The following is a 25,404-nucleotide window of genomic DNA, read 5'->3' on the forward strand; positions in this document are numbered from 1 at the left end:
ACCTCCTTTAGAGCGTCTGCCACTCTCCATAAAACCATATCAGCTCTTACGTAAAATAGCTGAGAATGGGATATCCTGCAGCTGCAGTTTAGGTTCACTGCAAGAGCAATTCTCAACTCGGGCTCTGTCTTCAGTTAGTGTATGTAACTTCCTACTGTATGCTCTGACGCATAACTAGGTTCTTATTTGATGTCCTCTGATAGAAAAAAAAACTTTAAATCTTGTATTTCCCTACAATTTGTTCATTACAAGTGCGGGTACGCCAGTGCATGTGTGCACAGACACATAAGTAGAAGTGCCTGAAAAGGTCTGTAGGTGGCTGCCCGGGAGGTATGCCAACAGTACAGTTTTGTGAAAAGCAAATATCATTTAAGCATAGATTCCCCTTTTTAAAAACATGCTCATTTTCTGTCCAATCGGGACAGTGTAGTTTTGTCTGCTTAGTTTGTAAAGGCTGTTTGTTACCCTCCCTCCTGTCACAACTTCTGGTTTGAGAAGAAAAAAACCCACAATTGAAAGGAGTGCCCAACCTCAACACCTGGGTAATAACACGTTCACTTGGCATTATCCACTAAAGGTGTGGTACGTTATTAATGCCAGATAATCTTGTGACCACCTGATTCAGATTTTAAAACCTTTTTGTAGGTTATTTTTTTTATGTTGGCATTCTTCCTTTGGTAACCCAAACTGGTAAGGGGCTAAAACAAAAAAAATATATACGGTATATACATGTTCCACTTAAATGGGTTTTATGAATGTATATGTATAGATATAGACAGGCCCGGACTGGGACAAAAAATAGGCCCGGGCATTTAAGCCTGAGCAGCCCATATTTATTTATTTATTTATTGTTAAAGCCCACCCTTCATGTACCATCTTTGCATTTAATCATTCAGACAAATCATTAACACATTCATTAATGCAGTCTCACAAATCAAGCAATTCATCCACACATTTATTCATTAATTCTCATACGCATTCACACTACCCCCTCTCTTCATCTTATCTGCCCCTTCTCACTATGTAACCCCCTTCCCCACTTCTCAATATGTACCGCCTCTATCTATCCCCTCTCCCCCTTTCTCACTATCTAACCCCCCTCTGCCCCTTCTCACTGCACCCCCCTCCCTCACCCTACTTACCTTGTTGCTGGAGCAAGCAGCAACTGCGACCGGGCCCACGGCAGGGCAGGATTGACTTAGGGGCTGATGGAGCTGATGGAGCTGCAGCTCCAGGCCCCCACCTTAAAATAGGCCCACTCAGGACCGGACTGACAGGTCCTATATGGCCGCATTAACGCAGAGCCCCTTAAGCCCGCCGCAACTACCCCCTCCTAACTATCTACCCTCTCCCTCTTTGAAGTTCACTTACCTTTCAGGAGTCCTGCGGTGGGGGTGCAAGGCCTCTGCCTCCCAGCTCTGCCAAAGTATGGAACAGTATAGAGTGATGGGAGTTATGATGTACTTTTAGAGCATAATTAGATCATGAAAAAGACATTGGAAATGGTACAGCATAACACCCATCACTCTCACACACTTACCAATCCACACGTATACCAATCCACACGTATACCAATCCACACGTATACCAATCCACACGTATACCAATCCACATATACACTAATCCACACATATATACCAATCCACACACATATACCAATCCACACACATATACCAATCCACACACACATATACCAATCCACACACACATATACCAATCCACACACACATATACCAATCCACACACACATATACCAATCCACACACATATATACCAATCCACACACATATATACCAATCCACACACATATATACCAATCCACACACATATACCAATCCACACACATATACCAATCCACACACATATACCAATCCACACACATATACCAATCCACACACATATATACCAATCCACACACATATATACCAATCCACACACATATATACCAATCCACACACATATACCAATCCATACACATATACCAATCCATACATACACACCAATCCACACATATATACCAATCCACACACATACCAATCCACACACATACACCAATCCACACACATACACCAATCCACACACATACACCAATCCACACACATATACACCAATCCACACACATATACCAATCCACACATACACACCAATCCACACATATATACCAATCCACATATATACCAATCCACACATATACCAATCCACACACATACCAATCCACACACATATACCAATCCACACACATATACCAATCCACACACACATACCAATCCACACACACATACCAATCCACACACACATACCAATCCACACACATATACCAATCCACACATACACACCAATCCACACATACACACCAATCCACACATATATACCAATCCACACATACACACCAATCCACACATATATACCAATCCACACACATATACCAATCCACACACATATACCAATCCACACACATATACCAATCCACACACATATACCAATCCATACATACACACCAATCCACACATATATATACCAATCCACACATATACCAATCCACACACATACCAATCCACACACATACACCAATCCACACACATACACCAATCCACACACATATACCAATCCACACACATATACCAATCCACACATACACACCAATCCACACGCATATACCAATCCACACATATATACCAATCCACACATATACCAATCCACACATATATACCAATCCACACACATATACTGATCCACACACATACCAATCCACTCTCACTTAATGCTTTCCTACCTTTCCTTTCTTCTTTCAGCTTCTTTTCCTCTTCTTCAGTTCTTCTGTCTTCTCTGTCTTCTTCCTGGTTCAGAGGGCACGGACGGCAGTGGGCGCGGCTTCAGTGTTGTGCGCGGGGATCTGAAAACAAACCCCGGCGCACAGCAGCTGTTGCCGCGCGGATCACAAGGGAGCGGTATCGGAGGTCTTTAACAGACCTCCGGCTCCCTTGAGTGATTTTAAGCCGGGTTGAACCCGGCTTAAAATCACTCAAGGGAACCGGAGGTCTGTTAAAGACCTCCGATACCGCTCCCTTGCGAGCCTGCTCCTCCAGCGGCGGACATTACTGTCCGTCTCTGGAGGGGTGCCGGGTGCCGCAAGCTGGCACCCCCTGATGAGCGGCCGCCCCCTGGAGTGTGGCGGCCGCCCCCTGGAGTGTGGCGCCCTGTGCGGTCGCACACCCCAAAGGTCGGCCCTGCCCTAAGGGGCCGGGAAGCCCCCACCAGGGCCGTCCTTAGGGGTCTGCGGCCGCACAGGGTTTAAATTAAAACATCGGGGTTTTTTTTTTTTTCAACTTTATTTAACATCCTCCATGTTAAATAAAGTAAAAAAAACCCCGATGTTTTAATTTAAGCCCTGTGCGGCCGCAGACCCGTAAGGCCGGCCTTGGTGGGGACTTCCCGGCCCCTTAGAGTGGCGGACCCGGTCGCAGTTGCGGCGGGCTTAAGGGGCAGGGGCCCCTTATGCCCTGCGTTAATGCGGCCGTAGGTAGGGTAGGGGCCTGGAGCTGCAGCTCCATCAGCCCCTAAGTCAATGCGGCCCTGCCGTGGCCCGGCCCACCGGGCAAATGCCCGGTGTGCCCGATGGCCAGTCCGGGCCTGGATATAGATACCGTGTATATATAACTTTTTTCTTTTTTTTTTTTTTTTTTTTTTCTTTTCACTTTACACTTTTTGAACTAGCACCATCTTGTGGAAATGTAAGGTTTTGCAAAACCAAGATTTACCAGTTGTTATTTGTTTTGCTTTGTTTTTCCCTTTTTAATCTGATTGACAATTGTGGAATGTTACTATTACAGTTTTAACTTAAGCCATTATGTAAGGATTTACCTACTGAACACAAATCTTTTTTGATGCTTGTCTGTGTATGTGCTGAATTCTTTAAGAGAATGATGTTCAGCCAACCAAATGAGTGGCTGAGAATCATGAGAAGTGTGTTCCACAGCAGCTGCAGTACCAATTTCATAATAATATAAAAGCTAACCTTTCCCATGGTGCATATGATACCAAACTGGCTGAGAGTCATGGGAAATGTAATGTCAACAGCTGAAGTATTAATTAAATTATAGCTATAGCCTGCAAACTGTTTCATTGCCCAGGCAGGGACTCTGTGCCTGTGAAGGAGCAGCTGCCAGAGTGAAATGGTAGAGACCTAATGTGGGTTCTGCTGGGGTAATAAAGTAACTGAGACATCCACTTCTTGTTGGAGCTAAATGAATTGAGCTTGTTGCTGCATATGAAGACTTTTTAGCATCGTGCTGGTCCTTAATTGTAATCCATTAGCACTCTAGAAAAGTATATAGTTGAGTCCAGTGTTTTCATACCACTCAGCACTTGTTGGTGTCCTCTCTAATAACCTCTAGGAACCTGCTACAGAACATATACTGCAATGTTTAACACCAAAACTGTTCTCTAAAACAGTGACACTCTGAAGTTCTGATGTGATAAAATAAGCCGTTTTGTCTTGTAATGCAGAAGGAAAAAGCTTTTTACTTTTGCATCTTTTTTTCCTTTTGTGTCTTATTTGCCTTTATATATCGGCAGCTAAATTGCAATTGATTATCGCCATTTAATATGTAAATTAAAAAAATATTGACTTATCAGACTATGCTCTGTAAAAGAGTTCTCCTATCTTGACCCACTGAAACACCTTGAATGTGTTGGTTTGATATATACAATGCCTTCTGAAAGGGTTTAGAACTCTTTTTAAGGCACAGTTGACAATCCCAAACAGCCTCACCAAACATGAATGCATATGAAAGTGCTTTAATACACTCTTTATTCCATTGTGCATAAAAATGGTACAGCGCTTCAATGTAACTTCCCATCTCTACGATTCCCGGCGGTTTTGGCAGAGAAGTAGAAGCACTGAAATTGGTAGAAGAGCCAAATGTGTATGCTCCTGAGTGATCACTGGAGGACCTCACACCTTCGCTGTCCTGGGTAGGAGCTGAGACGCAGCCTACAACCCAGCCAGGCTTTTAGGATATGCCACTTGTGGGAAAGGCAGTACAAACCAAATGCGTGTAACTGATTTAAATAACTTGTGTTCAGAGTAAGGAATGGCTAAAATCCCTCTCTCTACACATTTGCTTGAAGAAAACACAATTGTTGGGTAATACCAGGCCATTATATGCTTTAAAGTCCATATGAGGTCCTGAGTATACTGTTAGTTTCTCTCATGTTAATAAATATGTGATATCTTAGTGTTTTAATGTATCATGCAGAGAAACTAACTCAAAATCAAGGTTACGTGGGAATTTTGACACATAGACATAGAATTTGACAGCATCCAGTCTACCCATTTTTTCCTGATGTAAAGACTTGGATCTTAATCAGTCCTTGGTCTTGTCTTAGATTCAGGATAGCTTTGTAGGTATCCAATGCATGTTTAAAATCCCTCATTGTGTTAGGTTCTAGCAATTTTTTATTTTAAAAGTTTTTATTTATTTTTATTTTAGCAAGTATATGGTGCTTGCGTAATTATTTGACCTCCACACATTGCTTGGTAGTCTCCTTTCCCTGTTTTAAACCTCTTGGAGAACATACCGCTGGGTTTGATGTGGTGTTGGAGTATTTTTTCTTTTGTAGATATGCTCCCAGTAGTTCAGATTGGTTGGGCACTACTCATTGACGGCAATTTACAAATAGTGTGATAGATCTCAATGAGATTCTAAATCGGGACTTGAATGGGACACTTTAGGACTTTAACCGCATGGTTCACAGGTTAAGGTCCTCTATGGGAAATCCTTGTATAAACTGTGAGCTTCCAGAAGACAGAGGTTGAATCTTTATGTATTAAAAGATCACATCATAATGACATTTTACATTAAAACCAATCTCACCTTACATCTCAAAGTACAGAAAAAACTCAACGTGGCATTTGTAGTTAAGTAATATGAAAGTTGTTAAGGGACCTCAATACTTCTGCAAGGCACGATGTGCTTGTGTGTTTGTTTTGTTTTTGTTCTTCACTTAACTGCATGACAAAATATAACAATCTCAGCCACATCTTCCCTCTTTTGTATTTTTACTTTAAAAAAAGAATTTGCTACATATAGTCAATTACAAAAAAAGCCATCTTTTTAATTGGTAATTATGTATAAATATATATTTAGCCACAAAGGAGGATATAAAAATGCCCAATGAATATTTGAACACGTGGCATAGCTCCAGGTTGTCTGTCAATACAGGTGACATGCTGTCATTTTGTATAATCTCAGAGCAGGCGGTGTATTCTTCTCCCACCTACCATTTGTTGCATGGGTTAGTAGAGACGTTACGGTGTCTAACGGTGAGACAATGGTGAGATTCAGCAGCTCGGCGTGCTCCTCCTCAATTATTTTCTCCCAACATTTAACTCGGGGCTTACCTGACGCTCATTCTTGCTTGGTAAATAATTTCCTCCTCTTCCATTAATTCCACAGATTAATATTTTCTTTCACGCGAGCGCCGCCATTCACCCATCAAAACTGTGTGAACATTATGTAGCTGTCAGGATGCCTAGGGATTACCCAGCATGCACTGCCCGTGAGAGAGTGACACCACACAGGCCTACTTTTGAGCTGTTTATTTGGAGTGGAAGCTGACAGGCATGAAGCCCTGATCCCACAGTGGCAATCTCCTTTAATTAAAAGCCTCTTTTTATTGCAGATTTTCCCGCTGTTTTTTTTGTGTTGGAATGATTGTTAGTCTGGCTACTCTGGGGGGGAATGTTGCTAATGGATATAGTTGAAATTAACGTGTTGAGTCTCAAATATATTCATTTAATTTGGAGTGTTATAAATGTAGTAGTAGTAGTAGTTATTATTCTGTTGAATATTGGATACATTTCATGAACTTTTTATTATTTTTTTTAAATAAATGCCTTATGCATTTATAAACTACTAGCCAGTTATATTTTTTTGCATCTCAGAATAATATATCTAAATATCTACACATAAAATATCATGTTGATTTAGCCTAAACCTAAAAACTTAAGAAAACATGCTACAGGCGTATTCTTGGTAGCGGGGGGGCTTTTTTCTGCCCCCCCTTGCTGCAACATTAACTTTTTTTCATTTGGCCTCCTTGTTTTGTGCTTCATTTGAGAACTCCGTATGTAGAATAATGAGGACAAAGTTTAAAAGTATGGTTATTTTATTATAATCATCAAACACAATATACAGTTAACTATTGTCAGCAATATGTAAAAAGACCTGTATATTTTAACTCTTCAATAGCCATACATATCTGGTCTGTATTGTTAAAAACTTAGTATTTTGCCTTAAGAGTATAATGTTTTACGTTAATTATTTGGTGGATTTAATTCCCTTTTAGGGAAACAAACAAAAAGAACCAAAACCTCTCATTTATATTATGTTTATATATTTGTTGCCAACTTTATTAGGGTAAGAAGCGCAGACAGTTTTTGTTTCTTGTAAACAAAAATGTTAGGCTACAATATTGATACAACTGTTGCCATATACTGTTCCTACTATAAAATTGGTACCACTTTTAATTTTTATATCAAAAGTATCACAAATGCAAGTGTAGCAGTTATGTTTATGTATGTGATTCTTCATCTATAAAGCACCAATAAATTGTGTTCCTGAAACAGAGTGCAGAATGCAAGCATATACCGTATTTGCTCAATTATAAGACTCGCCCCACCAAATCTGAATATTAATTTAGGAAGGAAAGAAAGCCTGAATAAGACTACCCTATAGGAAAAAAGTTTTACTAGTAAATGTTAGTTCATGTAAACTGTTTTTTTAATAAAAGCTATGATTAAGAAAAAACATAATTTCCTTGTTTTTTTTTTTTTCCATCCTGCCCCCCAGTTATGCACATCTGCCCCCAGGCTTGCCACTCTGGCATTTAGGGGGTTAAAAGGCATATTATGGGACAGAGTGGCATATAGGGAGGTATAAGTCATTTCAGGAGCAGAGTTTCATATAGGGGGTTAAACGCATATCTGGAGGCAGAATGACATTAAGGGGGTTAAAAGGCATGTCATAGAGCACTGCCTAAAGAAATGCCTTATGCCCCCATTTAAACCCCCCCCCCCAAACTTACCGGTGCGTCTGACTTCCTGGTGTGTAGCCGGGGCAACGGGTAGACGTCTATGCGATTGGCGTAGGCAAGGGTTAAATGGGGGGCATAAGACAGGAGGATCCAGGTCCCCTGGAGAGCTGCGGGGATCTGGATCTTGCTCTCATAGTCGGACCCATTTGTGGTCTTAATTATAAGACTACCCCAATTATAAGATGAGGGGTATTTTTCTTATAATCGAGCAAATACGGTAATTAATTATACAGCAATCAGAAGATTGGAACAGAAGATGTACAGGTCCCTGTTCCGAGACGCTTATTCTGTACCTTTTAGCTTATTGTTCAGAAACCTACATGATGTTGGCTAACCTTACATTTCATCTGTTTATTATTATTATTAATTTATTTTTTTTTAGGTACCAGTGATCCGTACGTCAAAGTCAAACTTAACAAGAAGACACTGTATAAAAGTAAAGTCGTGTATAAGAACCTCAACCCAGTGTGGGATGAGACCTTTGTGTTGCCTATCCAGAGTCTTGACCAAAAGTTGCAAATAAAGGTGACTTAATTTTTCTTACGTATTTCAGGAAAACAATCAGTAGTTGCCAGGAGGTATAAACTGATTGGGTTTACTATACATTATGAAGATCCAACTCCAGTGGGCTTCTGCTACACAATACAATTGGCTGGCCCTGTATAATATGTAGCTTAAATCCGTGAGGTTTCTTCAAATTCTCCTCACTCGTTGCATGATAGAGGGCCAGCTCGGCCATTGTTTGTGGAGAATCCTGCCAGCGTTTGTAGTCCGTATTGAATAGTGAAGTGAGAGAGCTTTCCCTTTAATGAATAAACCCCAATATGTTCCTTAAGTGCACAGAAGTAGATGGTGTCTTAAGCATGCCCCAGAACATATGTCTGATTTGGTTTTTCTGGCCTGCATTTGAAATCTGAAATGATTATTGTGGCTTGCGTTAGTTTTTTAACGCAAGCTTTGAAGAGTATACAACTCGATACGCTTTTTAATCGAGTCCAAATCATTATTAAACAAAGACATTTGGGCAGTGGCTTATCACAAAACCAGTGTGATTTATTTTACTTTTATTTGAGATAGTGGTTGATACAGTAAGGGAATTTAAACATGCATTCGGCTATCCTGTACCTAAAAGAGACTAAGGGCTGATTTAAGGTTTGAGTTTTTACATCAGGAAAAAGGGGCAGATGATCAGCAAATTCCTTTTTATTAGTATATGGGGATGTCTACACTCAATGCCTGTAACACAGCAGTCTTATTGATGTTTTTACTTCTTCAGGTATATGATCGAGACTTGACCACAGATGATTTTATGGGATCTGCCTTTTTAGACCTGCAAGAACTTGAACTGAACAAGTATGTACTTTCAGATAGTTCCCTACCCCACTGCACCCCCAGTTTCTGCCGCCTAACCCATGCAGTCTTCATCATCTTCCCCCATTGTAGGGATATCTCCATGCAAGAGACATCTTGTTACAATTGTTTTGTACCACTTGACCCAACTTGTTGTAGACCATTTTAGCTGTGTCTGAAACTTGAAAACATGCTCTGATACCATAATTCTGTGAATATGATGATCATGTAACTTTTATACCATTCTGGCATAATGTAGTTTCACATGAAAAGGTGCATTCAGCCTGCACGCAGTTTCACCAAGTCGTTATTATCCTTCTTTTTTTAGGACTGAAGAAAAAACATTCCGGCTGGAAGATCCAAATAGCATGGAGGAGGATATGGGGGTGATTGTGGCAGACGTTGGGTTGACTATCAGGCTGAGAGACCCAAAGAATAATGTAAGCCTTTTATCATGGAAGCTCCTCCATTTGATAGGAAAGTTTTGTTTTGTGCATAGTGTCGAAATGTTTAGAACCTTATCGCAAAAATAAAAACCAGAGAGATTGCGTATATCGTTAATAACCTTTTTTATTACGCAGAATCCATATGCCAAGAAAATGCTGCCCTAGTCACTTAAAGTAAACTATATGGCAAGTTGGAGTTTGCTACTATATTTTAAATATAAAACACTAAATGTTCTGTTGTCCCATTAGCTGCTTCAAAAAAAAAAAAGATAGCCTTTCAGAACAAGTGATATGGAGTAATATAGAGAAATAAAAAATATCCTGTAGTAGGTGTTACTTTACTGCCATTTAATGAGTTGGTTACAGATCACCTGGCTAGTTCAAATTCTGTGATTAGAGAAAGATATGTATGAAATATATTAATATAATATACATTAAAAGTGCATCAAATAAGTTGATGCAGTAGCTTGTAGGCAGCTATTCAGGTGAAGTCATTTTAATCTTAGCTCTATCACATTGTCCCGACCTAAGGTGCATGTGGTTTTTAAAGCTCTGTCTTAAATGGACAGAACGCCTTCAATTGTCATGGTATCTGCTTGCCACAAAAGTTAACCTGGAGGGAAGCCTCTAAGACACTCTGAATGATTTAATAAGTTTAGCATCCTTGTTACTTGTGCTTAACTAGCACCTGGACATATTCCCATGTAAATTAACCCCTTAATGACAAAGCCCGTACATGTACGGGCTCAAAATGCATTGTTTTCAGTGGGTTTAGGGACCACCCATTGTCCTTAAGGGGTTAATCGTGCTCTTTGGGCGTACACTCCATTCTGAATCTCATCAAGTTCCAACAATTTTCCTGGTGAATGTGACTATTGGCCACACTCTCCCTTCCCCCACGTGTTATGTCCTTATGAGAAGCAGCTTGAAGCGCACCTTGGTCACACCTCACCACTGACCTAACTTGGCAGTGACCGTCTGGATGTCCGTCCTGCCTATAGAGAATTAAGACACTGAATTATTATGCGGAGATGCGGTACTAGAGTGACTAGGACAACAGTTCTTTTGCTCTCGTATCCTATGTCCTTACAATTTAGTTTAACAGTGTTGGTTTTCCTCTTTCATTACATGTTCTTCCAAAAGAGATGGTCAACCCGGAGGAAACTTGGTGGTTCCAAGGTAAACTACTCATTGTTGTACAAGTCTTTGCGCTAATTAATTTGGTGTCTGGCTCATTGTCTAATACTTTACATGGCTTTACATATTGCCAATGTACCGGTTCTGCTCTTATCAGCCTCTGGGTTCTTTTTGGTGTAATTTGTTTCACTCAGGGTCAGAATTTACATTCATGGAACACAGACCATGCCTCAAACACTATACAGATAAGGGGTGTCTATTCAGTAGTAGGTGCTTGTCGAAATCTACAATTTGTTTTCTCCTATAAAGTAACATGTTATCCCGGTTTGGATCACAATAAGGATACATAAATATGTATGTTCTTGGTTATTGTATTTTGATCATAACCATATGGAGTAGGGTGTGTTAAAGGCAAGGGTAACGGTGGCGCTAAATGATTGAGGACCAGTGGGTTATAAACACAATTAACCTAGGTGTATCACGAGCATGTTACTATAATTGCCATTGAACCATTTGTGAATCTATCTGCATTTTAAGGGTATACCCCTTAGCTTTAAGTGCATCTTGTTGTTCCTAATCTTCTAAAACTATTTGATGCTTTCTGCATCATTCTTTAGAATTTGATAAATATAAGGATGAGTTTTATAATTTTTATTTTATTTATTTATTTTTTGGTCTGTGAGAAATATTTTGGAAAATAATCTAGTACTTTTGCATTTTCCAAATTAGCCAAAGAGCCTGTCTCGTCTTATCACAGCTTGTCTTATACATTGCATTTTGGAAGCTGTTAATAACTGAGATAAGGCTGTTCATTGCTCTGGCAGGTTCCTTGGTTCTCAGGGCTCTGGCTAACATCTTAATGTCCTGCTAATAAAATGCATGTAATGCCAAGGAATGGTTACTGATTAAGAAAGGAACACAAGTTTTTCCTTACTCCAGAAGGGCGTTTTGTTTCCTTAAAGCAAAAACCAAGGTTCTGATGTTTTAATGGGTGCATTCATCTGAACCTAAATAACCATGTGGTTTTGGGGGCAGCTGTTAACGGGACACCATTTTCTTTACTTAGTGGTTCTGTGTGTCTTGCGCTAGCTTATTTTTATGGCTGAAAATTGTCACATTGTAAATGAAAGTAATGAACCTAACGTGTATGGAAAGTAACTTAGGCAAGTGTGACAGTGGTAGGTATCCTTGGTTATTCTTGGAAATATTGGGAAGCTAATGTCAAGAACTGTTGTTGTTGTATAAATTATATTTAGGTCTGTAACACCGCATCACTGCTGTATGGCCAGGAGAGGGCAGCAAAACACCACTTGTAACCCGTTTGGAACGTCGGTCCTATCCTGCAGAGCAGGGTTTACGGCGTATGAACGCACTGCCATTTAGCTCAGTGAGGAATTTCCCATAATGCATTAGAAAACCCTACAAACAGTTGCATGCTCTAGTTTATTGATTCTGCTACGGCACTAAAACAGCAGTACATCAATAACTATCTTTAGTTAGGAAACCCTGGCCTGTAGAAGAGTACTGGCAGTTTGGAAAACAGCGTTAAGGCGAGAGCGTAAAAGATGTGCGCGCGGGGAATACAGGAGAAGTGAGAGGCTGTGGAAATACAGCAGTAGTAATGAGAGGCGAAGAGACCTTTATAGAGACCTCTCGTGCATCAATGGGGGGGGGGTGAAGAAAAAGATAAGCAACTATGATCTTTTGCACCTGTTCTGATTATTATTTTATATAGCACCAACGTGGATCGAAAAGAGATGTTGATCTTTCAAGACTGTTAGATGCATATATCTGCATATATTAATCACTTTAGAATTGTTTTAACGCACAACGAATACAGGAGACAAAATATATAAAAAGAAAAATGGAAATCAACGATAGCCTTAAAATTGCCGCATTAAGATGTGCTTTTACTGAAGGAGAACAGGGCCCTGCTCTTTGAACTTTTGGCGGTTTCAGTTTATTCCCTAATAACTATAGCAAAGTTGATACGTTTTTCAGTAATATAGACACTTGAAAGCCGCTCTCGTTTGCATTCAGAACCATGGCTTTGTTGAGATAGCTTTAACAAAGGTCATACACATCTACAGCTTTGCAATTTTTTTTTTATCCTGTCTTTTTGGCAATAAAGGGTTAAGCTTGCAGCAAACTACATAAATAATTGTCAGGTATTTATATAATTTTTTAGATTTTTTTTTTTTTTTTCTTTCTTTCATTGGAAACTGGACAAAAGCAACAGAGTGAGGGGGCAGGGGACACGCAGAACATCACTTCAAACATGACTGCTCTAAATGCTGAAATGTTCAAAGTACGACAGCAAAAGATAAAGCCTTTGATGGGAAGTGGATGTTTCCCAGGGACATTACAAGCAATAATCCAGATGTTATGGTGTAATGCAATGAGTGTCCATGGATAGACTCCGAGCCCGGCCAAGTACAGCATGCTGTAGGCCCGTCCCTCCACTCCCATGCTGTTCTGCCATATGGAAGTAATCTCCAGTCCCCTTTTTAATAGCCAGCTTTAGATTCCATTTTCACAAGCCTCGTTCAGCTAAGTGGAGCTGCTTTATGGATAGCTCGGATAGAAGCGCTTCCAAAATAAACATTCGGCTGGAAATTAGGACATACCAAGCCGCAAAATTATTTTAGGGCATATTTCATGGAAGAGCTGCCATTTCTCCCCAGCAGCTGCCAGACTACAGGATGTATCTTTTGATGCCTGCCTGATGGACAATACTCCCTAATCATATTTTTCTGGCTTTTTTTTTTTTCTTTCTTATAAATTGTTTTGAGAAAATTGTACGATGACCTTGAAGTGTATTCGTTGAAAATAAGTTATTTTAATTATAAAGCTCACAGGTCAAAATGCTAAAAAAGAAAATTATTGATAATTTTTACAAGGCAGTCCGTGTACACGTGGTTAACACCACTGCATGTGCGCATATGTCAAGGGCGAACTCTTCTTGGGTGACGGTTCTTCTTAGGGAACATAGGGAAGCTAAGAGAACATCGCTTAAATCAGTGATTTATATTTAGAGGTTGTACATCAATGCAAGTAAATTAATCAGCTGATTAAGATCTCTTAGAAGAGAGGCCAATACAAATGGGAAACGGGTACTTCCTAGAGAATATAATGAATGTGGGGGGGAAGCCATTTGAATATATATATATATATATATATATATATATATATATATATATATATATATATATATATATATATATATATATATATATATATATATATATACACAGCTGTAAAAGAGACAAAATGTCTATAAATTTATATATATACTGTATATATTATATATACACACACACACACATACTTTTGTTAATGTGTAGTTTCCAGCTAATCATTTTCAGTAATTTAGACTAGTTTTGTATGTATATCAGCATTTAAAAAAAAGAAAAAAAAAAAAAACATAAATTCCTCAATGCAACGCTATTATGTATAGTCTAAGTTACAAATGAGGATGAGCATTTCACAAACTCTTTGGATAACAGAAGTTCTTTTACGCACTACATTTTCCAAAAGTACTTGTATCACAACTTGTTTTTTTTACATGATATGCTTTGCTAATGAAGTGAATTAACTGTTTAATGAGCCTTTGGATTCACTGTTTTATATTTCATAGGCGATCTCAATCCACAGCCTGCAATTGTCCGAATCGCTTAGGAAGACGCAGCTATGGAATGGAATTGTCAGCATCACATTGCTGGAAGGGATAAACCTCTCTGAAGGAGCCTCCATGGACAGCTTTGTAAGGTTCCGACTTGGTGATCAGAAGTACAGAAGCAAGGTAAAGTTTTGTTTTATTGAGGCATTACATTTTGACATTAACGCCAATTAAGTTCCAAGAGTACAATAAAGCCTGGATATATACACCATGTTATACCTCCTATTACTGTTTTTAATATTCTAAAAGTACCTTTAGGGATACAGACATTGTTGAGTGACGGTTTAAGTATCTGAAATACGGGGATCTTGAAACGGGGATAAAGTGGATTTTTTGTTTTCCCTGTTAAACTATACTGTTCTAAATGAGGTGCGCATACAACCAGTCAGATACCAACTCAGACCCCGTAATGTCTACACATATAGCTACTTATAATGTGTTGTCCACCATCTTACTAGCTGCACCATGCAGTACGACTCCTTGTGAGTGACCTCTTAGTTGCATTTGGATACAGTTTTTGTTTCATCTGAAGAAGGGACCTCTGGGGTTTTGAAAGCTTATGTGTCTCTATGGACATTGTCTCACTGAACGGTATCTCGTACTTCTTTGGAATATTCTGTATGGGGCCAACCCTGTAATATCCGTTTATTGTTGCATAATTGGATGAGAGAGAGATTCCTCTTGTAGTAAACTCCATACCTTGTTAGGCTGATGGTGTGATGATAATAAATATGTCCATGCATGTTTCTTGTAGACGCTTTGTAAAAGCTCAAACCCTCAGTGGAGGGAGCGCTTTGATTTCCACTACTTCTCTGACAGGATGGGAATCTTGGATATTGAAGTCTGGGGAAAAGATAACCGAAAACATGAGGACCTGATGGGGATGTAAGTCTTTCCACTGCAAATATGTTAGGGTTGGTCAGCCTGTTTCCCTCTCTCTTCTTCTTTCTCATCTCTCCCTAGATGTATATGTAAACCTACTAATTTATGACAGCGTGAAGAGTAACTTATCTTTGCTGTTTGCTGTATGTACTTGATATCCCTTATGAATGTAAGATCATAGGTCAGCACTTGTATTCTTTCTTTTTTACAATGTTTGCAGGTTCCTTTGAATTAACTCTGTGTGAATCAATCTTCTGTTCCCTTACAGGTGCAAAGTGGATATTGCTGCTTTGCCATTGCAGAAGATTAATCGTTTGGAGCTGCCTTTGGGAAACAACCAAGGCTCCATACATATGATGATCACGCTGACACCCTGCACTGGCGTCACCATTTCCGATCTGTGTGTTTGCCCACTGGCTGATCCAAGCGAGCAGATGCAAATTGAGGAGAGATATGTAAGCTGCTTCTTATAGTAACCCTGCCAGCCCGCTTACTATTGGCTTTCAATATTCCATGCATTCCAATTTCTGCTCTTGTATGTGTAGTATGTAGAGGTTAGAACCAATAGGAGGGATTTCTTAGAGAGGGTCATCACTTTTTGTTTTATGGGGCTTGGCACTTCCCAATCCCGTCTCAAAGGTAGCCATGTGTTAGTGTAATTTTAGGATATTGTAAAAATTGCCATTGTTGCTTTTTTTGTTTCGTGACACTACTTTGTCTTAATTTCCAGTGCCTGAAAAACTCATTCCAGAATTTAAGAGACATTGGCTTTCTCCAAGTTAAAGTATTGAAAGCAGAAGATCTCTTAGCAGCAGACTTTTCAGGTATCCCAGCTCCTTGCCTTCGTACATCTGACCTGTGTGAACCAGAAGCGTTACCCCATTGTAGTTTTAATATTTTTTTAAACTATTTGGTGTTTAGGCAGTGGAAGGGGTTAATTCAGCTGGCTTTCTTGTCTTCTCTTCCTGCATACTGTACAGAAGCTGAGCTAATTGGAGCCTTTATAGGGACGGTTAGGGGAAAGCTATGTGCGCGTCCCTGTTTCTTTATTGAATATGAATTGGATGCGCCTCTTCTCTATCGCCAAAACACGAGCAAGTTCAATTTGAACCACCATATAGAAATTTTGATGCTGTAGATAATCGTTTTGTCAATGTGAAATGACTTTTCTGCTTCATTGACTAGTTTTTATACATGCGCATGTTATTTTCACAGATTGCGTTTGCTCGTTGACCAAAAACAGTGCTCGGAACACAAAATTACAGGGTGAAAATGTGTGGGTTTTTAAAAAAACATTTTATTTTTTATTTCTCTCCTTTCTTTTTTTTTTTTTATCTGTGTTGCATTTTAAGTAGTTTCTGTTGGATTGTTAAAGAGTTTAGGGCCAACGACAACAGCAGTGACGAGAACAGTATATTTGTTTTTTTGTTTGCAACATGCCGCAGAGAGTAAATTTTCTGCAAGCAGCTTTTAGTTCTAGTAATGAGTAGTTTATTGAGCAAATTACTTTAATTACGTTCTAACTTCATCTACATCAATAAAGTAAATTCTACAGAATTCACCTGGATATGAAGGGCAATGAGAATTCTGGGTATAGCAGATGTTAGTAAATGGGGGGGGGGGTTATGAGAAATAAATAAAACCGGGGGGGGGGGGTTAAAGTTGTAAAACTCAAGCACAACATGCCAGCTAATTTTTAAGACTATTCTAATTAGGGTGAACTTCGGCCATAAACCTATTCAGCTAGGACTTCCTCTTTGGTAGAGAACATATTTTTTATAATGTGATAAAGCTGGTGATTACATTGCTAACGAAAAAATAGTAATTTCGGGGAAATACCTGTGGGGAATGGTATATAGGGATTTTCAATCTCACAGCAGCTACTCAACATGGTGTGAGTCTTACCAATGTCGGCTTTTACCTAAATATATGGAGGAGGACACGTGGGGGGGTGGAGGAGGACACTTTTTTAGTGATGGCGTGTAACAAGTTTTGTGGAAAATGCCTATAGGAGTATATTTTGCATTGACTCCAGTGCATTAAACCCCAAGCAAATCGGTGCATGTATTTAAATGCTTTATTTTCCTTCTCCCTCCTTCTGGCCTCTACTTTAATGCCGGAAGTGTACTTATTAATTTACAGTAGCCCTCCCATTAAAATGCATATACAATCCATTGCATGTTTGCTTGCTGACGGCTGCAATTAATTTCTGCCGCTCCCATCAGTTTCAGTGGGAGTGCTGAAGTGCTTATTCAGGAAGTGTACTTAAGTATACTTCCTGCTTTTAGCAGAGGCTGCCAGATAGATACTGGAGAAAATGTCTCGTTTTCCTCCTCAAGAGTTCATGCGATAAAATGGAGTTCACTGTTTTATAACTCTAATATCGTAACATTAATAATAATAAATGTACTCAATTTGCATGCCACAAAAATTGCTATAAAAGCCATGCAAATATTATAAATGATCACAAAAAAGCATTTTGATGACTAGTTATAATAAATGGTGGGGAAATATGCCATATTTTTGGGAATATATATATTTTTTTAATGAAAATGTCCCCAAAGAATCTCCTTAATTGACGTAGTTATTCCAAATTTGGGGTCTGGGGCATTTTATAATCGGGTGCATCTTCTATTCTGGACAATACGGTAGATTGGTGGAGAGCATAAAACTCTGGCAGCGTCTCTGGATTCAGCCTTTAAAAAGCAAATGTCAGTAAAAGGATCTTAACCTGAAATCGAAAGGCTCAAACGATCAGTTTCCATAACTTTTCATCATTAACCGCAGTTGAGCAATTTGGAAAAAGCCACTAGTGCAACATATGTAGAAATAAAAAATCAATGTAGGCGTACTGCACCGGAGCCATAAACCTAAAAAGCCGTTATTCTGTCAAGATAATGGTTTTTTGCTGATAAAGTCTGTTTCGTGATGGCTGGTAAAGTTTATGGATAACCAATGTTAGTTTCACTGCAGAAATAACAACCGCTAATACACGGCACTTAAAAACAAACGGTACTCGGGCCTGGATCCATTTTCCCATGGTTAACCGCTTCAGGGCCACAGCCTGCCTTGACAGCTGTCTGAATGTTCTGGCGTCCCGGGCGGCTTCAATACATTCCTAAATTCTTATAGGTTTATTGAACATACAATACATGTTCTCAGTGAAGGGAGTGGGATTTTGGCTAAAAAAATTCTCTAAACAAGGTATTTGAAGAGTGTGTATATATATGTATGTATATAATGTTTGTTTTTCCTTGTTTTTTGCAATGGTTAGAATATTCAACAGCAATATTCTAAGTCTGCAAGAAAAACGTAAGGTACTTTGAGATGTAAGGAGAAAATACTAGGAATCCTATATGGGGGCAATTTATTATATCTGCGTTTGTAACCCAAAAAGCAATATTTCTCTCCAGGGAAGAGCGATCCTTTCTGCGTTCTCGAAGTGGGAAATGACCGGCTGCAGACACACACTGTTTACAAAAACCTCAACCCAGAATGGAACAAAGTTTTCACGTTGTAAGTAAATACGGTTTTATGGATCACCATAGGCAGACGTCACCGTTTTTATAGGCCATCTAAAGAACAGATATAAATGTCTGGAGTAAATGCCTTCCTGCAGCTGCTTTACTGGGATTCCTTTGGATTCCATCTAGTATGAAAGTGGTATAGTCATCCTTTTTCTTAGGTGAACTTTAACACATGTACATGTACAATAACTGATTTTTAGCAATCTGTCCTAGCTAGGGGTGATCACGCCTAAAAATAATTGGCAAACTGGTATTCCAGATTTTTTTTTAAATTATTTATTAGTTTGTATAGTAGTGTAAGTGTACTCCTGCTGTACATGCAATTTTAGCACACTGAGAGGTTGAAAACAATTATTATATTTATTTGCGCCTCATGACTGATCTGGGTTGGGGGGGTGGCAAATGCATATGGGACGATTGTGCAGACCCCCCCATGCATTTGCAAGAAATACACCACAAGATAATATAAAATCATGCATTAAAGTGCATATGATTGACGTGTCCCTTTAGCTTAGGTAATGTTGAACCAGGGGACCTCCGATTCCTGTTTTTTTTAACTCTTTGGGTCAAAACTGTATAAGGTTCTTAAATATCGGAAAACATCCTCCAAGTTGGGCTTCCTTTTTGATAGCAGGTCTGGAAATGCTGGTAGTCGTTTACATTTATTTTATGCTTTTTGCAGAGACTGTTATGTTTGTCTTGTAGCCCTATTAAAGATATCCATGATGCTCTTGAGGTAACTGTGTTTGATGAAGATGGAGACAAGGCACCTGATTTCCTTGGAAAAGTAGCAATTCCTCTACTTTCCGTAAGTTACTGCCAGAGCGCCTGCATGTAAAACTGTGTATATTTGCACCTATTGGACACCTCTATTAATAAATTTAGTTTGTTCTTGAACAGGGGTTTCTAAAAAAAAAATTTTTTTTCTCAATTTTGTGGCCGCATTCTTACATGCACAATGCTTTCATGTAGTGCACCTTATTGTGATTAGATGCAACATACCTGCCATTTGATTTTAGGACTCTACGTGTTGCTTAATTCCATAATACAACATAGAACACAATAGCATTCATGTTTACAATTCTACATTACTTTTGTACACACCAAAAAGAAGAGAAGCAGCTCATTGCATCATTCTGGGACTTGGTTAACTGGACTGCTAAAGTATCTATGTAAAAAATCCCCGTCCTTTCTATCCAGCGTATCATGCAGTGATCCCTGTTAAGCTAGCTGTAATAAAAGTGCTGATGCCTACACGGAAACCAGGTCTTCTCGCTGTGCTTTGTGTCGGTTTTGATCTGTTAATGTCTCCCCGAGTCCTCGTATCATTGGTGTTATTGGAAGAGCAAGGTCTGAGCAGATGCTCATGTGCAGCACCACTCCGTGCCAAATGTTCTGTAGGATCGGCTAGCAGAACGTGCAGGCTCATTTCAGAAGCTGACAAACGTCCGCTTTTTTTGTTTTGTGTGTGTAATTTTACATGGGCTGGTGGATGGTTGTGTCTCTACACCTGTATTAAAGGGTCGTTGGACTTTTAGGAATGAAGATCATTTGGCTGGCTGTGTTGCGCTTATTTGTTAATGTGTCATTATGTACCGTCGAGCTAGCTGGGTTCTCTGCATCTTAAGAGCAACATTTGTTCATGATGAAGTATGGTGTTTAACCCTGCAGTCACAAACGCCATACTTTACCCCCCCCATGCAAATTACACTAGATGACGTTGGATATTTTTAATATATATATACATACATACATACATACATACATACATTTCAAGTGTTAGTTACATCATGAGTCCACATATCAGTAGCAAAGTACATTTATGCATGTTTTACTATTTAGTTGGAAGAGAAATTTTTTTGGGCAAAAACAAAAAAAACTACAAATGCACTACACATATACAATGCTTACCCATAATGGTGCTGTTTAAATCCATAAATAATAAAACCATTTTTTTTAAACTCAAAGGTAAAGAATGGCCAGCAAGTGGGTTATTTATTAAAAAACAAAGACTTGAGCAGTGCCTCTAAAGGAGTGATATACCTAGAAATGGAGATCATCTACAACCCGGTAAGATGCGCCAAGTGCCGCTTTAGTTATGTTTTAAACTCCTAGATCGATGTATTTGATTTTTATTTTTTTTTCTTTTTTTTTTTCTTTACAGGTCAAAGCAAGTATCAGGACCTTTAACCCACGAGAAAAACGCTTTGTGGAAGATAACCCCAAGTTTTCCAAAAAGGTTTGGCACGCAAAAATGAATTCTTTTATGGACACAGACACTGATTTTCCCGGCCACAATATTAACATTCCGTAACTGGCTTGGAATAAATGCCTTACTTGTAGTAGTATTTTTCTCATGGTTGACTACAAGCACTGTATTAAAAGGGAAACATGTCTTATCAGGGCTTCTATCCAGATATCTTGCAAGAATATATTTCTTGATGAAAAATCTTGGAGCAAAAACTCACTTTCCACACTATGTTTGAACGGTTAAGTTGTCTTTGTGTCCGAGGGTCAGATTTCTCATAAATGGTCAGCGTTGCAGTGGGTCTATCTGAAGAAACAGTTGCATTTAAAGGGACAGTGTGATTTCCTTGATGGCATGGAATACAGAAAGCGTTAAAGGATTGGTTTCAGACATATTTGCCCTGATCCTGCTTGGTAGTTTGGATTGGCTTTGACACGCTATGTACGACACTAGAAGTCTCAGATTTGTCTGCATCATTATAAAATGGGGCTATGTACTTAAACCAGTCCTAGTAAATCTGAAGCATTCAGCTTTGTGTATCGGTTACACGATGACTTGTACGCTTAATTTTATCTCGTCTTGAATTTGTTTTGTTTTTCATTTGGCAGATCTTGTCAAGGAATGTTTATCGTGTCAAGAAGATTAGTTTGGCAATATGGAATACACTACAGTTCATAAAGAGCTGCTTTCAGTGGCAATCTCCAAAGAGAAGCTTAATAGCATTTTTGGTAAGTTCTTCATTTTTTTTTTTAATAAAATATATCTATATCATTTGATAACCGTGTTGAGATGAATAAGGTCTTCCGGCTTTGTGTCATGGTCCATTACTTTCAACTCCGCCTTGGAGTGGCATATTCTTGCCTATGTCAATTAGTGAGGGGTTTCTTGGCACCCTCCTCCCCAACATTGTTATAAGAGAAGCTTCTGCATTATAGTGTTTGTCCACTGGATCTTTTGTTCGGTTAAACTAAATCTACAATCACAGCCCTTACAAATGGATAAATACATCTAAGACATCTCTAGGTTTATACAGTTGCTTTGTCTTCGACTACTGCGTGGAAGCTGATTCTGTTAAAAGAATAACTTGAGTATCAGGTTGCATTATTTCATTGATTATGACTTTGGTAATCTCTATATTTACTGTAAAACACAGAGTAATACTGGTATTCCTCTCAATGAAACCTGTTCACTAACCATTGACTTGAATGTCATCACTCCCCTTTCAAATAACACACTCACTGACATTATCCCTTCATAAGGCATGGTGCCATAAAACCCCCAGGTATCGTATGCATAACAAATACTGAGGGAAAACTTCTAGAGGTCATAGTTTTTCTACATCCGTATAATACATACTTACTCCTAAAATATGAATATTTTGGAGTGTTAATTTACCACCTGTAACCCTATGTTTTTGTTATCTTCTGTGTCCTTCTATTATAGAATCTCAATACATGAATGGTCTTCCTGATATTGTTGAAAGATCTGCCTTGAGCGCTCACATTTCCAGTTAATTGAATGTTGCTTTATTCTATTCTGTCCCATGCTTTATTGTCACTTATTTGTAAGCTGTCATTTTTATTGGTGTCCCTGGCTGATCCTTTGCTGGCTGTCTTTGGGTGGCTTGCGTTTTCCATTGTCTGTCTGAACTTGGCAAGCGTTCAGTCCCTTTTATTGCCATATGACGTGGGCGTTCTCCAAGCAAAGCCTATAATTATACCCATCCCAGGTGATGGTTACAAGTAAGGCAGAGTAATAATTTTAGCTGACTGATCTGATACACTTCAAAATAAACCTATGTAGTGGTCACAAGAGAGCAGGGAAGAGGTGTTGTAGTACGAGATGTCCCTATTTTCATTCAAAGGTTATTGATAACTTCTGTCTCATTGTAATTTGAACAGTTAACGGGTTTTATGTTGGCATACTTTATTGTAGGTTTTCTATGGTATAATTTGTTCTGTTATTTTGGGGGGTTTATTTGTTTTTCTTTATTGTTTTGCCACTAGTTTGACCTAATATCTTGATCACTACGCCCACTGAATTTGAGCAGTGCTTATATGCAGAAACAGATATATCTTCATATACTTTTATAATACAACCTAAAAGGTTGCACCTCTTGAAATGAAAAAGTATATGACATACAAATTGAATTTTGGTGTTCAAGACATTAAATCAGTTCATCAATAAACAAAAAAAGAATCACTGTATGAGGACAAGCCTTGTGCTGGAGATATATTGACAATTAATATGATTGGTGTTAAAACTAGCAATCATTTCCTTAATACCATACTAAGTTATGTAGAGAGATACATGTGCAAATTACTCGTCCATTTCATGAACATGAAAACCTTTAGGTTAATTTCAGAAATATCCACGTTTGCCCATAAGAAGCTCATGCTATGGTTTCCTACTTTTAAAAAAACATCCACGCATGTTAAGAAGGGTTTGTGACGTACGGAGTCCTGTAGGTGGCACCAAAATCTCATAAATGACTTCCAAGCGCTAAACACATCTCGATTTTCAAATTATTCCTCCCTCCCATAATCTTTAGGATGGACCATTTTTAGAAATGTTAAACTGTTGCTAAATCACAATGGCCCTAAAGCTATGTGGGTTTTATTATGAAGTATAATCTCTAAGTATATCATTATTCAATTTAAATTAATTTCTTGGACAATAAGTCTATTTTTAGAAATGTTAGGACACAGCACAATTTTGATTCCCAACTTTTTGTACTCAGATATTCAGTTTTGTGTTAGAATGAAACACTAAATAAAGTCATGTGGAACAGAAAGTTCTCAAATTCTTCTGGAATGGTATAAGATACTGCAACACAAGTATTGAAACAAACTTGGCACCACTTTAAGTTCGTAAGTGAAATGTCTTTGGTGAAAATGTTATTGACCTAGAAACGTAGAATTTGATTAGAAGCACTTGGTCCATCTAGCCTGTTTCGTGATGTAGGGACGTAAACCTTACTTCTTGGTCTTGTCTTACATTTAGAGTAGCCATATGCTATCCAATACATTTTAATCACCGTATAAGTCTCCCCCACTTTGGCTGGGAAGCTATTTCATTTATGTGACACCCTCTCATCAAAGTAAAACGTTCTAACATTTCTCCAATTTTGAAATAAACTCCCCTCCTGTGCTTTGTTCCTTTATGTATTTAAATGTTTGTCACATTCCCCCTCTTCTCTTATCCATGCCATACTTATTAAGATCCCTTTAGTCTTTGCTCTTATGAGGAGGGCTAATTTCTTAAAGTAAATCTGGTTATCTGATTTTGCCCTTAAGTCTCTTGCTTCTTACTGATGCCCCATGCGCAGTAATGTCTACTGTGCTGGGTTTCAAGACAACTGAGACTTTGTCTTAGGAGATGCATTTTATTTGTGTCGACATATAAAGTGACTATAATAAGTAAATGAACTCTTTGCAATTACCTAGTTCTCTGCATTAATTGTTTATGAAATGTGATCTGACCTACATCTAAAACACAATGTGCTTAAGCTAATAAAATATGGCTCGACAAACCCTGGGCCCCAGTTTGCCATGGCGACTAGAAACCAATTCCTGGCGCCCACGGCTGTGTGTGTGTACTGTAGTATCAGTGTGCGTATAGTGCTGGATTCAGTGTGTGTGTGTGTGTGTGTGTGTGTGTGTGTGTGTGTGTGTGTGTGTGTGTGTGTGTGTGTGTGTGTGTGTGTGTGTGTGTGTGTGTGTGTGTGTGTGTGTGTGTGTGTGTGTGTGTGTAAGCCATTTTTTTTTTTTTTTTTTTTTTTTTTTTAAGCCATTCTGTAGATTTACTTTTTTGATGTTTGGAGCCGGTGTCCTGCTACATTACACAACTTCTACTGAGCTTCAGCTGGTGGACAGCCTTACTGATAGTACCCTGTGTGATATCTTGATAAACTTGTGCATTAATTGTCTCCTCGATGTTAGGATGCTGTCCAGGCCCTGAGGCAATAATGCAGCCCTAACTCATGATGCTCCCTCCACTTTTCACCGTTGGGATGATGTTTTCATGTTGTATGCGGTG

At 38.9% G+C, this 25,404-nt stretch overlaps 1 protein-coding gene across 2 annotated transcripts in view; it reads left to right on the forward strand.

Moving 5' to 3' along the window:
- MCTP2 (multiple C2 and transmembrane domain containing 2) overlaps positions 1 to 25,404 on the forward strand; it is a 60,467-nt gene that overhangs the window by 22,496 nt on the left and 12,567 nt on the right. For both annotated transcript variants that reach the window (XM_053463238.1, XM_053463239.1), the window contains exons 5-17: positions 8,480 to 8,622; positions 9,374 to 9,450; positions 9,776 to 9,887; positions 11,037 to 11,072; positions 14,668 to 14,832; positions 15,464 to 15,594; positions 15,860 to 16,046; positions 16,322 to 16,415; positions 19,005 to 19,107; positions 19,824 to 19,926; positions 21,087 to 21,188; positions 21,283 to 21,357; positions 21,975 to 22,094. In XM_053463238.1, the coding sequence (XP_053319213.1) occupies positions 8,480 to 8,622; positions 9,374 to 9,450; positions 9,776 to 9,887; positions 11,037 to 11,072; positions 14,668 to 14,832; positions 15,464 to 15,594; positions 15,860 to 16,046; positions 16,322 to 16,415; positions 19,005 to 19,107; positions 19,824 to 19,926; positions 21,087 to 21,188; positions 21,283 to 21,357; positions 21,975 to 22,094 (1,448 nt within the window). The remainder of the gene's footprint in view (positions 1 to 8,479; positions 8,623 to 9,373; positions 9,451 to 9,775; positions 9,888 to 11,036; positions 11,073 to 14,667; positions 14,833 to 15,463; positions 15,595 to 15,859; positions 16,047 to 16,321; positions 16,416 to 19,004; positions 19,108 to 19,823; positions 19,927 to 21,086; positions 21,189 to 21,282; positions 21,358 to 21,974; positions 22,095 to 25,404) is intronic.

This window comes from Spea bombifrons, chromosome 4, assembly GCF_027358695.1.
Source record: "Spea bombifrons isolate aSpeBom1 chromosome 4, aSpeBom1.2.pri, whole genome shotgun sequence".
Classification (NCBI taxonomy): domain Eukaryota; kingdom Metazoa; phylum Chordata; class Amphibia; order Anura; family Pelobatidae; genus Spea; species Spea bombifrons.